The following is a 14,321-nucleotide window of genomic DNA, read 5'->3' as shown; positions in this document are numbered from 1 at the left end:
CAGCAGGGGGGGTTGGTCAGGATACAGATACTCCATTCCTACCATATCGTTTACCTGGAATATATATTTACAGTAGGTAACACATCCCAAGCAATGACACGTATGTCCTCACCTTCTCCGTGGGAATACGTCCGCCTCGTTTCGCACAATGACACACGCACACGCATAAACACCATAAGATTTTTCTGTACAGTTTATTTACAAAATGTATTAAAATTATTTGTACAGCGCCTCACTAATGAGGCTCAGTAAATTATGCATGCAGTTCTTGCTCTTTTGTACCCACTATAAGATGACTGGGGATTTTCTCTTCGCAGAGGTGAGGTTAGAAAAAAAAGAAAAGAAAAACGAAGAGGGAACTGGTTTACCAAAGAATAGCCAGGGGTTGGATTTCGACCATTAAAACCTAAAATCAGTTGTGAGTAGCAGAGCTTAAGCATCACCGATTTGACATGCAATTTCTTAGAAAAAACGGGGAAACCAATCTCTCGTTTGTGTAACCTTCATATAAATAAATCTCCTTTGACTAAATGTACACATCTCTTTACAATAGTTTGCTTCCTATTTCCCCATTCCATCAGTTTCTTTCCTTTTTATATATATAAAACTATCTTTCCATAGTTTAAGGTGATTAGATATGTCTTCCTAAATCACTATGGAATCACAGTCTTTTGAAAGAAAAGGAATTGATACAGCAATATGGAAATGTGCTAAGCTTCAAGACACTCCCTGTTTTAACCTTGTATAAATTTATTTTTCGTCGTTATTATTTTTACGTTTTTGTATTTTCATTTACTAAGTAAATTCACCAAACACTATAATGCTCATAAAAGAAGAATATGATTGAAAGAAAACACAGCTTGTTGAAAAATGTGCAATTGTTAAACAAAATGTTAAGGTAATCCAAAATACTACAGTTTAAAAGCCATTACTGTTATCCTTTTAATTGGATTGCAGTTAATCTACATTTGAATTACCCTTTTTGTTTGGTTTTAATTCCATGTATAGAAGACTTGAATGACTCTAGATTTTCAGGGAGAGAGAGAAAAAAGAAAAACCCAGTTTGGAGCGACATACTTTTCGTGAGTGAGAGCTCCATCCATTATTCTACAAACCGTAAAATCACCATCAGGTTTTTTTCTTCTCTTTTTTAAAGCAAACAAATACTTGCTTTTACAGAGCAGATGGCGTTTCCTTTTTTTCCCCATACAAAACATACTCTTGGCAGTATTGGACGTGTGAAAGGTGACAGTTTCAGTAGTGTGTTAAGCCAAATGTAACAGACCATCTTCAATTCCTCTCGTCTTTGTGAGTTCCTTCATGCTTTCAGAGAACGACGACGGCAGCAGCAGCAGCACCAGTGTTTTAGAGGAGGCTACAAACAACACAATGATGATTCTTTTGGCTAAATGGCAATAATTATCAACAACGTGACTCCTCTCCATCGTCCGAAAACAATTACAAGGTCACTGCAAGTAATGTACAGCAATATAAAAGCTATGTCGTCTAATAACCAGTGTCTTACAGTGCTCCCAATAGGTCTAATAAACGTATTCTATAACACAGATAACCAGTGAAAATCTGGCGGCAGAAGGATATGATGTGTAATCTGATCGTATTCATTCTTACAAGAAAACCAATTTATCATTTGTCGTATATATATAAGATTTGTCTTCTGTTGTGGCACTTCAAAATGTGCTTAGGTTGCAAGGGATGGCTTTTTGTTCTCTCTTGTTCATTGTAACATTTTTAAACAACTTTTATTTTCTCTTTTTTCTTTTTTAACAGATCACCGCATCGTTCCTCGTGTTTACGTGAGCTTCAAGCGAAAGCAATGCCAGTGTGAATGAGTTGCATTGACTGGACTCTGAATTCCATAAGGCACTGAGGGGGGGAAAGAACCGGACCAGTTCTTCACATAACCAGGTCCTGTCGTGTCGTCATTGCAGATTACCGTTGCCATGTCCGCCAGAGAGGATTAGGCTTTGGATGGGAAGCTCACTCCCCAAATGATCCAGTCCTTTCATAGATCTTTAGTCACAGTTGTAAGGGGCAGTGGAAATTGTTCCTAATACCTGTTTGGAAATACAGAAGAGCACATAGCTTGGGGTGAATTGTTGTACAATTGCGCTCGGGAATCTGACGCCAAACTTCTGGGGCAAGCCGCCATTTGTGGAGGATCACTTCGGTTGACACACACTGTGTGTTGACAGGTGGGCTTTTGGGTTAAAGGATAGTTGGGAAGTCTTGTTGTGTGAAGCTGTGACAGGAGAATCTCACAATCATCATGAGAGAAACCTTTGCCATTATTTTCCTCCATCCCAAACCATTTTTGTAAATTCTTGTGCAATTTTTGCAATTTCTCAATGCAAATTGCTGTAAGTGATCCTCCAAAGATAGTGACCGGCGTCCGTAGCAACCGTCTAACTTCCCGAATCCTCCTAATCTATACTCCACAATCCAAGCATTTAACATCATGTCGTGCTGTTAGCAAGCCTAAGACTAACATTGGTCAGGAAGGTCAGTAATGTGGTAGGGGTGGAGCTGGACTCTCTAGTGGTGGTGGCGGAGAGGAGGAGCCTTGCTAAGCTCCACGCCATCATGGACAATTCCTCCCACCCACTACACACGGACTTGGCTGATAGAAGGAGCACGTTCAGTGTTAGACTAAGACTGGCCTAGATGTAACACTGAACGGCACAGGAAGTCCTTCATTCCGACATCCATTAGACTCTACAACGCATCACTGTGCCTCACTGCATCACAGTACAGCTTTACAGGTTATTTTCTCACTAATGCTAGATAACAGCAAACAATTATGTATTAGATGCTTTGCATTGTGCAGTAGATAGAAGGACTGAATGACATAAAACATGGGGGCAGACATATTTAATAGCCTACAATCCTCCACTGTGTAATCTATCATAGACAGACATCCGTTTCCAAGCTTCACAATAAGTCTAGGGAAAATTAAATGAACAAGACTGAAAATCCTAAAGCAGCCATTCGATTGGTTGTAAGTTTGAAAAACACCCAGAAATGGCACCGCTGGTTAGGCCAGGCTCCGCTCTCATGGGTTTGTAGTATGATGATAATCTCACTTACAGTAGTAGTATGACAACAGGCCACTGTGTTGTTGTTCCCCAGACATAGCCTACCTACCATGAAGCCTGATGATGGTCTGGCTACGCGAGTTCACCATAGGGCTGTCACAATATTTTAGAATTTAATTTCGAATTTACATAAAAACGAGATTTTAATTTGAAGGGGGAAATTCAAATTTGAATAAAAAAAAAGTGTGTTCTTTATATTATTATTATTATTATTATATATTTTTTTTATAATATTATAATTATTTTTTAAACGGTCAGGTCATATAGGTGAGACTGTGCTGAAAAGAATGATACCAAACATACCATGGTAAAAAAAAAGTAGCCAAAACTTTGAAAATAGCTTAGACTTTTTTTAGGTATATCTTTTCGAACTCGAACTTGTCTACAATTCTGCAACGAATTTAGAATTAGATTTTTTTGTTAAAGTGACAGCCCTAGTTCACACATTGGGTGACATGTCATAAACCGACAGATTGACGGCGACAAATACAAGACAAAAAATTAATAATACATGACGACCGACCGACACTAAACGATTTAAACCTTGAAGACAGCGCGAGGTGACAACGGGAGACTTTGAAGACGGTGAGAAGTGACGGGGAGACCTTTGAAGGCGACAACAACGTACCTCTAGATCTTAACGCTCTCCGTGCCGTACACGTTGTAGCCTTCTCTGTATGTGGCAAAGTTCTGCGTGTTGGTCGGGGGAGCCGGCTTAAAGTTCTGGGCATTCTTTGCCAGTTTCAGCCGTTTGGTTTCCTGTCGTGACTTATAACAGAACTCTATCAGAGCCACCATCATGGCCAGCCCCAGCCCTCCGACCAGAATATAGAAGACTCCAGCCACATTGCTTAAGCTGAGAGCACTTGTCTTGTCCTGGGGAAAGGTGAAGAGAGACGTTAGGAGCTCCGCCGTGGGAGGAGGGACACAAGAACACAATGCAGCCTAGTATGCTTCAAACTGATCATATCAAAACATAATCTTTACAGTATAGCTACAGTATAGCACTACGTTCTATATAAAAATACTAACTGGCACTACCAATGGCATATGTATACTATGAAGGAATAACGGGGTGCTAAGGTTGACTCTTAATTTAGACACGATTGGTTTTCCTACGGTTGTCACAAAGTCGTGAGGAACTTCAGACCGCCGCAGTTAAACCACCCTCCACTGGGGGGAGAGACGAGCCAACTCTTATGATCGATCTGTTGGTGAATGTGTAGAGCTTTCCCTGCCCCTAAGGTTCTGCTTTTGACCATGTCAGGAAGCTGGTCAGTATCGCATATAGGTCGACAGCTCTGAAAATCCCTGTCTGTGTAAAAGCCACCTGAGCGACATGTACGTATAACTGCCATGGCAACAATGTCATACAGTACAGTCAAATTCATATTAATAAAGATAGCTCCACTAGATTAAAAAAAAAAAGCAGGTTTTTAAATAACTGAATTGAACCATTTTGCTGCTGCTTACCTACCAAACATATTTGTTAAGAATTTGTTCATGAGAGTTTTACTATTTGCAGTTTAACCCTTGAGCGTTGGGCACGATATCATCAGGCGTGACAAATTATTCTATAATCGATAATCCAGCGGGGCTCGACTATTATCTCAGCGGGTTAAATAGTTGGTTTATTACATTCCTCAACTTCTTGTAATGTGCAAACAGGGGCTCAGTACTGGCAGCTCCTTCCAGCCTCAGGATTTATAAGACCCCCGCGGGTCCTCTCGCCACGCTGAGGCTGGATGGAGGGAGCTCATCACTGCAAGGGGCTGTGTTTGTTCATCTCACCACAGGAGGCTAAAGAACCCAATGGACACATCTCCATGCAAACGTGTAACAACACAAATAAATCAAATTTTAATTAAAAGTTTGGTTAACGGAATCAGCAGCATAACGGTTAAAGTATCATGAATGTCATCAAATGTGAAAATGAGGGAAAAAAAATATAAAAAAAAGCACTTGTCAGTAACTGTGGTGACTAGTTGAAATATGCATTTGGCACGTTTTACGTTTTCCCCACGCCATTACCATTACAGTATACTCAGTATATATTCTATAAAAAAGTATATGAGAAAAAATATCTCATTCTGGGGAAACAGTGCCCTGAATTAATTAAGCCACATATATAAATGATGTTACACTTAATGTGGCAAAAATATATATATATAAAAAACTACAACTAAAAAATAAAATAAAAAGTGTAGCAAAATGAACAAAATGTATACTATAGATAGTTTAGAGTAGTCTTGTCTTTGCATATGAACAGTACGTCAAAATGCAATTTTGGAATCAGTACAAAAGACCTGCAGCGACTGACCTTACTTCCAGAGTCCTTGGTTCCACATTCACCCTTATCGTACCACCATTTGTTTTTCAGCTTGTCTAAGATGCCTTGTTCACTGAGTTTCAATACTGCAAGGTTTACAGGAGTTCTTCACGTGGGAAATAACATAAATAACATTATATTATGTTATTTTATGTTATTCAAGTTTTAAACTACTACATACTTTACACAAAAGCGATAGAGCAGGGGCACCTGGCTTAATGGCAACAACACAGACAGAATTACCTCCTTCATCTCCCCTAATCTAAAGCCAGGTCCTGCCCGTATCGCTTTGAGTAATCGGCAGGCGCTGTTAACGGTGTGACGAGCAGGTACCGATGGTACGATCTGCAAGTCTATGAATGCGAAAAAAGGGGAGGATTGTTTTTAACATTTATTTTGTGGGGGGAAGGGGCAAGCAATAGGCAACTGTGTCTTTTCTGAAGAGCATTTAACAAACTCAACCCAACAGGATCCTTTTCTGTAACAAAGAGTAAACCTTAACTTGACCTGTACTGCAGTCAAAGAGCTGACGCCTTCGTTTCAACTGTGGCAGTAGCTATAGTGTGCAACATAGAAAAAGCTGGATTAATTCTCAAGTGTTCTATCCAGACATATCTGTAGGAAAACCTTAATGCCCAACTACTGAGAGATTACCGTCAGATGAACCGCTCTAACCTTTTAACAGTAGAATATGTTTTCCCATATTCCCTTATTGTGAGTTAAAGGTGATGGGGGGGGGGGGGGTAAAAACATCCCACAGCATTGTACATAATTCCCTGTACTAAAATAAGATGCGTATGAAATCGAAAGATCACGCTTCTCTGCACAGTGCACTCGTGAACCAGCCGCGCACATCGCGGTTGGGGATCAATCTTTGAGGTGTCCCGGCGTTTCTAAAAATAGAAAGCAACACGAAAGCATAAGAAAATAGTGCGTCGATAAACACGTGACCCGGCTGCTCCCGGTGAACAGTATCCTCCTCCCCCCCCAGAGGATCCACACAACGCATTATACGCGCAGACAGAAGATCACACCGCTGTGTGTATCCGGCAGGGCCAGAGTCCCGAGAAGAGGACTGTGAAGATGCGACCGTCGTCGTGTTGGCTTGGAGAGACATTGATTAACAATGCAATTACCCCGTAACATGCTCTGTGTCTGAAACTCAATCTAGGCTGCACTGTGCGTTGTGCCTGAGGGCGAGGAAGATCCTTGTGTGTGTGTGTGTGAAAGGGTGTGTGTGTGTCTGTGTGCGTGCGTGCGTGCGTTTATGTGTGCCTTCCGATGTCGCTTTAGAGCAGGGAGCTGTAAGTGGAAAAGGGGCCAGCTAATATACACTGTTAGAAACAGTTGGCTTCAAGCCGCTTGACTCCCAGGTGAGCTGGCCTTTCCTCCGGAGAGCCACAGCCACAGAGAGAGAAGCGTGGGGAAACCAAGGTAGCAAGGCGACGGTGGCTCAGGAGGTAGTCTGAAGGTTCCCGGTTCGATTCCGACGCCTCCCGGGCAGCGAGTCAAAGTGTCCTTGAGACATTAACCCCTAACCGCTCCCGATGAGCAGGTTGGCACCTTGCACGGTCACCTCTGCCGTGTCGGTGTGTGAATGTCTGAGTGAACGGGTGAGCGTGAGGCATGACTTGTAAGGCGCTATATAAATGCAGCCCATTTACAATTGAGCAACTATACAGCACGTGGCACTTAGCGATGCAAACACTGAGAGAATACAAAAAAAAAAGAATTCCCCCAAAAAAAACATACAATACAAAAGAGCAGTACTCCTATTCAAACACAGACCACGGGGCGGAGAGGTGTGGAAACTGGCAAGACACTGCTTGGTCTATGCGTCACGGAGCCTGCGGTCATCCTGCTATTTTGAACGTGACGCGATGCGGCATAACCCCTCATGGCGGTCGAGGGTAATCCGTGCCAAATGATCTTAAAGGGGGATGACACGTGCGCCGGTCGGCGGCACCATCGCAGCTCATCTGTAAACTAGCCACTTAGTTGACCTAAATCACAACACACGTCACGATGACAGTGTCATTTGTCACCGAATTGACCTGAATCGTAAAGGACGGCATATGTCCTCGCCCTTCATTTGGTAAAAATAGCACAACGCCTCATGGCACGCAATCTACAGCACTATACCAAGTGTCACACTAGCTTCACACCATTAGCTTCCATAACGGGTCTGTGTAGAGAGGAGGAGAGAGAAATCTGACGGTCATAAGGGGTCATGGTGGCTGTGGTCACCGTGGTTGGGTTGTCACAGAGGGTTAAATGGCTGGGGGGGGAGTGAGATGCCTCAACCAGTAGGCCCTGCCTAGACAGAAATGCATTATTTATTTGTATTATTCTGACCAGTCTATACGTTCCACGGCCCATTACCCATCAAAGACTTCACCCTTTCTCTGTGTAATTAGAATTCTCACGTTTGCCTGCAATGCTCGGTTAGTCCCCTCAAGACTCCGCTGTTCGCCTCGCTTCCCTAAGGGCCTCAGCCGAGCAGCCATTTTAAGGTTATTAGCCTTCGGAGTCATTTGGGAGATTACGCTATTCGTGACTTTAGAGGCCCACGGTTCCCCCAGGTCAGTATAGCGGCATGAATGTATCACGGCGAGCGGCTATGAGATGAGTTACTGCAATGCTGTGTATTTGATAGCGGGCCAATATGAAGAAAAAAAAAACCCGACTTCTCCTTCATGCTGGAAGTCTCGGCCATTATGTGGCCATGCTTTCATAAACGCGTTGCCATTATGGAGCAGGGAAGCGCTGCTCTTACACACTAAATCTACCTCAACAAAAGCAGGACATCTATACTAGCACAATTTTAGCCGGCCTACGGATGTGAAAAGGCTGACTAATTTCCACCGGCGACCACAACTGCAGGCGCGCCATACAATATCCCATGTTTTAAATAAGGATGCTGTACCCTTCAAGTCAAATAACTACACTTATCTTTGACAAGCAGAATGAAAACTCCTTATCTTAATCTGTAGTTGCACCATATCGATGGCCGTAGAACAAAACCTCATAAAAGAAAGTGGGGAAAAACCTCATATCTGCACTTTGCGAGGCACTAATACCTGGTCGGTATTGTTAACACATATTATAGTAATATAGTCCAAAAACAGTGTATTGTATTGGGTATCCTTAAAGAAATCTGAAAGAAAACAACACGAAAACAACACTTTCTCAAGGAAATGTGAATATTTCAGATAGGAGGTTTTGTCCTTCAGCCATCGATATATCTCCTCCATGTCACATCGTCCTTCCTGTTCACTCGGTAAGGGTTCCTTAGTGGGATCTGAGTTGTTAAATGGTCAGATTTGCTTGTTTCCATCGCCTGGTCAAGACTGCTCTGCTTCCTAGGGCAGCAGCAGCAGCAGAGGCGGCAGGTTGGTTGGTGGAGGTGGACCAGGTTGGTGGCCGTGGGGCTTTTGGTTTGTGGGTCGTGGTTAACAGCCTTGCCGATTACTCTGCACTATGGTACCCGATTGTGGTGACATCGAGGCTGACCTTGGAGTCACCGCCCCCGCTGCCGCACTCTCCCTTGTCGTACCACCATTTGTTTTTCAATTTGTCCAAGAGGCCTTGCTCATTCAGTTTTAAAACTGCCAGGTTAACAGCATTTCTTGAAACGATAAAACATAACTTGTAAGAAAATGCACAGGTCTGTGAGAAATCGAATGCAAAGGTAATAATAATAATAATAATAATAATGATAATAATCATAATCATAATCATAATAATAATAGTAATAATAAATTCATAATAATAGTAGTAGAATCATCATAATGATAGCAAGACTTGATAATGGTAGAGAGAGACCGCCGTTAGTGCGGGGGGCTTCTATCTGTTAATCGGAATAGTCTGGGAAAAGGACAAATTGGTTCAGAATTGAAGGGGTTATGGAGATATTAAAGGCTTACATGAAGGCAAAGACAGTGTTAAATCTCGGAAAGGTGGCATGAAGGGATACGCTGTTTAGAAACTGAAGTGTGCGGGATGGGGACACTTGTCATTGAGAAGAGAAGCAGCAGCAACAACAACAAACAACAAACATCATGCAATTAAACATTCGTCACAAGTGACAGCGCAGCTTTTTAAAGGCTAAATTGAAAAACCGTTGAACTGTTAAATTAAAAGTGACAACACAGACAGGAGAGGAGAGAGAGCGAGCAGGACAGGAGGAAAGATCAAAGGAGAGAGAGAGAGAGAGAGAGAGAGACAGAGAGAGAGAGAGACAGAGAGAAACAGAGCGGTGAGAGGGACATACATAATGAAATGGCTGTTAGCTTAAACGATAACTGTCATCATCTGAATTTGATTCCTCTTATTTAAGCAAATTACTGTCACACATGTATAGAAATAATATATATATATATATATATATATATATATGAAAAAAATATAAATCATCATCAATCAATTCTTAAAAGGCATTAAAAGGCATACCACCGTTACCTCATGGTCTCCATAATAAGAAATAATAATAATAATAATAAGAAGAAGAAGAAGAAGAAGAAGAAGAAGAAGAAGAAGAAGAAGAAGAAGAAGAAGAAGAAGAAGAAGAAGAAGAAGAAGAAGAAGAAGAAGAAGAAGAAGAAGAAGAAGAAGAAGAAGAAGAAGAAGAAGAGGAAGAGGAAGAGAATGACAACATAGGAGGACATCAGGGTAGGTGGAATACTATAACAACATGGATTATATTGTTATATTATCCCACCCACCTTAATGCTGAGCCTTTGGGAGTCGCCACGCCGTAGCCCTTAGAGTCGAGGTTCCCGCCCACTTTCATGGTGTCGCATGGCTTCCGCTGCTCGATGTACTCGTTCATGGTGGACTCCAGGAGGAAGGCGAACTTGCCCTTCGACTTTCGCACCCGGGCGACACCGTCCGGGGTGGTCTTAGCGAACACCGAGGGCTCGGCGGATTTCATGTACGACCACATTTTCTCATACACTGCTATTTTGGATCGCTGTTTCCGGGAGGGGAGAGAGAGAAAGAAAGAGAGGGAGAAAGAGAAGACGTTTAGACGTTTAGACATCACCGGGCTCGCGTTTCACGGCTCACGGATCTCTCGCGGTACCTTTTGTACTTCATGATCATTTGATTACATCCAGAATAATACCGCAGGGGTAAATTGAAGTATTCATAGACATCCCCGGAAAGCAGCTGTGTGATGTCTTCAAATACTTCAGGAGGATATCGCTGGTAGGCGTACGGAAACGTCTAGGGCCTCTAAAAAGATCATGATGTACAAGGAACTCACAGGATCCCTTCCCTCCTCCAACAATGCGTCTCTTTCAGTGGTTGGCTGTAGCCCCGAGGCCTACGTTCAGGAGAAGGGCGAGTGAAATGCACATAAAGGGTAACGCACACGGAGATCACACGCTGCCCGCCTAGTCGCTGTGTTGTGCGCGGGCTGCTCATGCATAGGTAATCCTATGCAAATTGGGATTTGGGGGAAGATTTACCATATATATTAATGACATGTGGGCTTGACTGTGCAATGCATCCTGCAACGCCCGGGCACAATTAACGCGTCTAGGTGGTGGTAGCATGACAGCGGATGGATAAAGCTGTGGATTTAGCCACACAGTTGGCATAGTGTTCTAAACAGTGACTAGGCACACATTTTGAATGATTTGATTGTTTGACATACCCATGTATGAGGTATAGTTGTAATAATAATAATAATTACAATTACAATTACAATAGAGATACTACTACGTATGTTATTATGGTTGTTATTATTATTATTAGTAGTAGTAGTAGTATTGTTATTATTATAAGTTATATATTATGTGTAGGCCGAAACATGTCGGTTTATTTTAAATTCTCTAAATAATGTGAGCCATAAAATAAAGACTTTTTAAAACTTGTAGAGCTGCCTTGGATCTCAACTTTTTTATAAGTTATATATATAGTTATATATTATAACTTGTCTGCAATACAAAAAAGGAGAGCACCTACAGCTTGTTTCTTGGATAGATCATTGGGAGTTTATGTCCCAAAAACTAAAATAAAAACCAGGACATTAACTATTATATATATATCAGGCCTGTATTTGAAGAAGATTAACATTAAAGAGTAATACTTATTTTTATTATTTGCGCATATATATTACTAATAGCCTCATTTCTCAGGGGTCCGGATGCTTTGCTTGATGGCAGTTAACAGAATAATCATGCATACAATCCTGATTATGCAATACATTTTTTATTTTTTTTAGGTTTATTTTAGCATTTGTACAGCTTTATTCTGGTCAGACATGACCGACAGAGAGCAGAGGAGAGGAGAGGAAGGTCGGGAGAAGATATGGGGGGGAGGACATGCGGCAAATGTACGTCCAGGATCGGGAGACGGACCCGGGTCGGCCGCGTACAGTAGGTCGGCAGCGCAGTACCGTGGTGCGCCACTCGGGCGCCCATGCGTTACATTTCTAAGTGAATACAATGCGAACCCGCCTCTTTTATTTCTTGGAATATAGCAGGGTAATTAAGCTCTCACGCACGCTGCAATCTCAGTGAATCTGGTCCCTGGGTTTACAACCAACCCTAACATTTACTGCTAAGATGATAAATGATTATTACACTCGTTCACTCAGCGATGCATGTCAATATCTTCACTCTGTGAAGTCAGAGGTGATGGACACAGCAGCGGCAGCAGGAGAGGAAGTGAACAAGACACGCGACACAGACAACAAGGCATCGTGTTGCACGGCACAAGGTGACACACACACAAACATTATGGTAGCGCCTGGGGTCGGGCTTAGCGAGAGTGAGCAGTCTGGGGGGAGTAGAGCGCAGTATTGATGTACAGTAGTAGCATTAGTGTACATACACATTTAAGGATACAGACGTAGGCATGCACAGAGAGGCACAGATATAGTGATACAAATACATATAGAGAGGTACAGATATGGTGGCAGAAATACACATAGAGGGGTACAGATATGGTGGTAGAAATACATATAGAGGGGTACAGATATGGTGGTAGAAATACATATAGAGGGGTACAGATATGGTGGTAGAAATACACATAGAGAGGTACAGATATGGTGGTAGAAATACACATAGAGGGGTACAGATATGGTGGTAGAAATACATATAGAGGGGTACACTTATAGTGGTATAAATACATATAGAGGGGTACACTTATAGTGGTATAAATACACATAGAGGGGTACACTTATAGTGGTATAAATACACATAGAGGGGTACACTTATAGTGGTATAAATACACATAGAGGGGTACACTTATAGTGGTATAAATACACATAGAGGGGTACACTTATAGTGGTATAAATACATATAGAGGGGTACACTTATAGTGGTATAAATACATATAGAGGGGTACACTTATAGTGGTATAAATACATATAGAGGGGTACAGATATGGTGGTAGAAATACATATAGAGGGGTACAGATATGGTGGTATAAATACACATAGAGGGGTACAGATATGGTGGTAGAAATACACATAGAGAGGTACAGATATGGTGGTAGAAATACATATAGAGGGGTACACTTATAGTGGTATAAATACATATAGAGGGGTACACTTATAGTGGTATAAATACACATAGAGGGGTACACTTATAGTGGTATAAATACACATAGAGGGGTACACTTATAGTGGTATAAATACACATAGAGGGGTACACTTATAGTGGTATAAATACACATAGAGGGGTACACTTATAGTGGTATAAATACATATAGAGGGGTACACTTATAGTGGTATAAATACATATAGAGGGGTACACTTATAGTGGTATAAATACATATAGAGGGGTACACTTATAGTGGTATAAATACATATAGAGGGGTACAGATATGGTGGTAGAAATACATATAGAGGGGTACAGATATGGTGGTATAAATACACATAGAGGGGTACAGATATGGTGGTAGAAATACATATAGAGGGGTACAGATATGGTGGTATAAATACACATAGAGGGGTACACTTATAGTGGTATAAATACATATAGAGGGGTACACTTATAGTGGTATAAATACACATAGAGGGGTACACTTATAGTGGTATAAATATATAGAGGGGTACACTTATAGTGGTATAAATATATAGAGGGGTACACTTATAGTGGTATAAATACACATAGAGGGGTACACTTATAGTGGTATAAATACACATAGAGGGGTACACTTATAGTGGTATAAATACACATAGAGGGGTACACTTATAGTGGTATAAATACATATAGAGGGGTACACTTATAGTGGTATAAATACACATAGAGGGGTACACTTATAGTGGTATAAATACATATAGAGGGGTACACTTATAGTGGTATAAATACATATAGAGGGGTACACTTATAGTGGTATAAATACACATAGAGGGGTACACTTATAGTGGTATAAATACATATAGAGGGGTACACTTATAGTGGTATAAATACATATAGAGGGGTACACTTATAGTGGTATAAATACATATAGAGGGGTACACTTATAGTGGTATAAATACATATAGAGGGGTACACTTATAGTGGTATAAATACACATAGAGGGGTACACTTATAGTGGTATAAATACACATAGAGGGGTACACTTATAGTGGTATAAATACACATAGAGGGGTACACTTATAGTGGTATAAATACACATAGAGGGGTACACTTATAGTGGTATAAATACACATAGAGGGGTACACTTATAGTGGTATAAATACACATAGAGGGGTACACTTATAGTGGTATAAATACATATAGAGGGGTACACTTATAGTGGTATAAATACACATAGAGGGGTACACTTATAGTGGTATAAATACATATAGAGGGGTACACTTATAGTGGTATAAATACATATAGAGGGGTACACTTATAGTGGTATAAATACACATAGAGGGG

At 41.3% G+C, this 14,321-nt stretch overlaps 1 protein-coding gene across 1 annotated transcript in view; it reads right to left on the bottom strand.

Moving 5' to 3' along the window:
* Window positions 1-3,743: 3,743 nt before the first annotated feature.
* The window catches only part of LOC311242921 (glutamate receptor 3-like), a gene marked incomplete at both ends in the record, with an annotated part of 166,302 nt that continues 155,724 nt past the window's right edge, over window positions 3,744-14,321 (bottom strand). Inside the window, 3 exon segments of the mRNA XM_084331986.1 lie at window positions 3,744-3,989; window positions 8,956-9,070; window positions 10,167-10,414. Coding sequence (XP_084188112.1) covers window positions 3,744-3,989; window positions 8,956-9,070; window positions 10,167-10,414 — 609 coding nt within the window.

This window comes from Notolepis coatsorum (assembly GCF_963971535.1).
Source record: "Notolepis coatsorum genome assembly, chromosome: 16".
Lineage (NCBI taxonomy): Eukaryota > Metazoa > Chordata > Actinopteri > Aulopiformes > Paralepididae > Notolepis > Notolepis coatsorum.
This window is presented reverse-complemented; position numbering and strand designations above follow the sequence as displayed.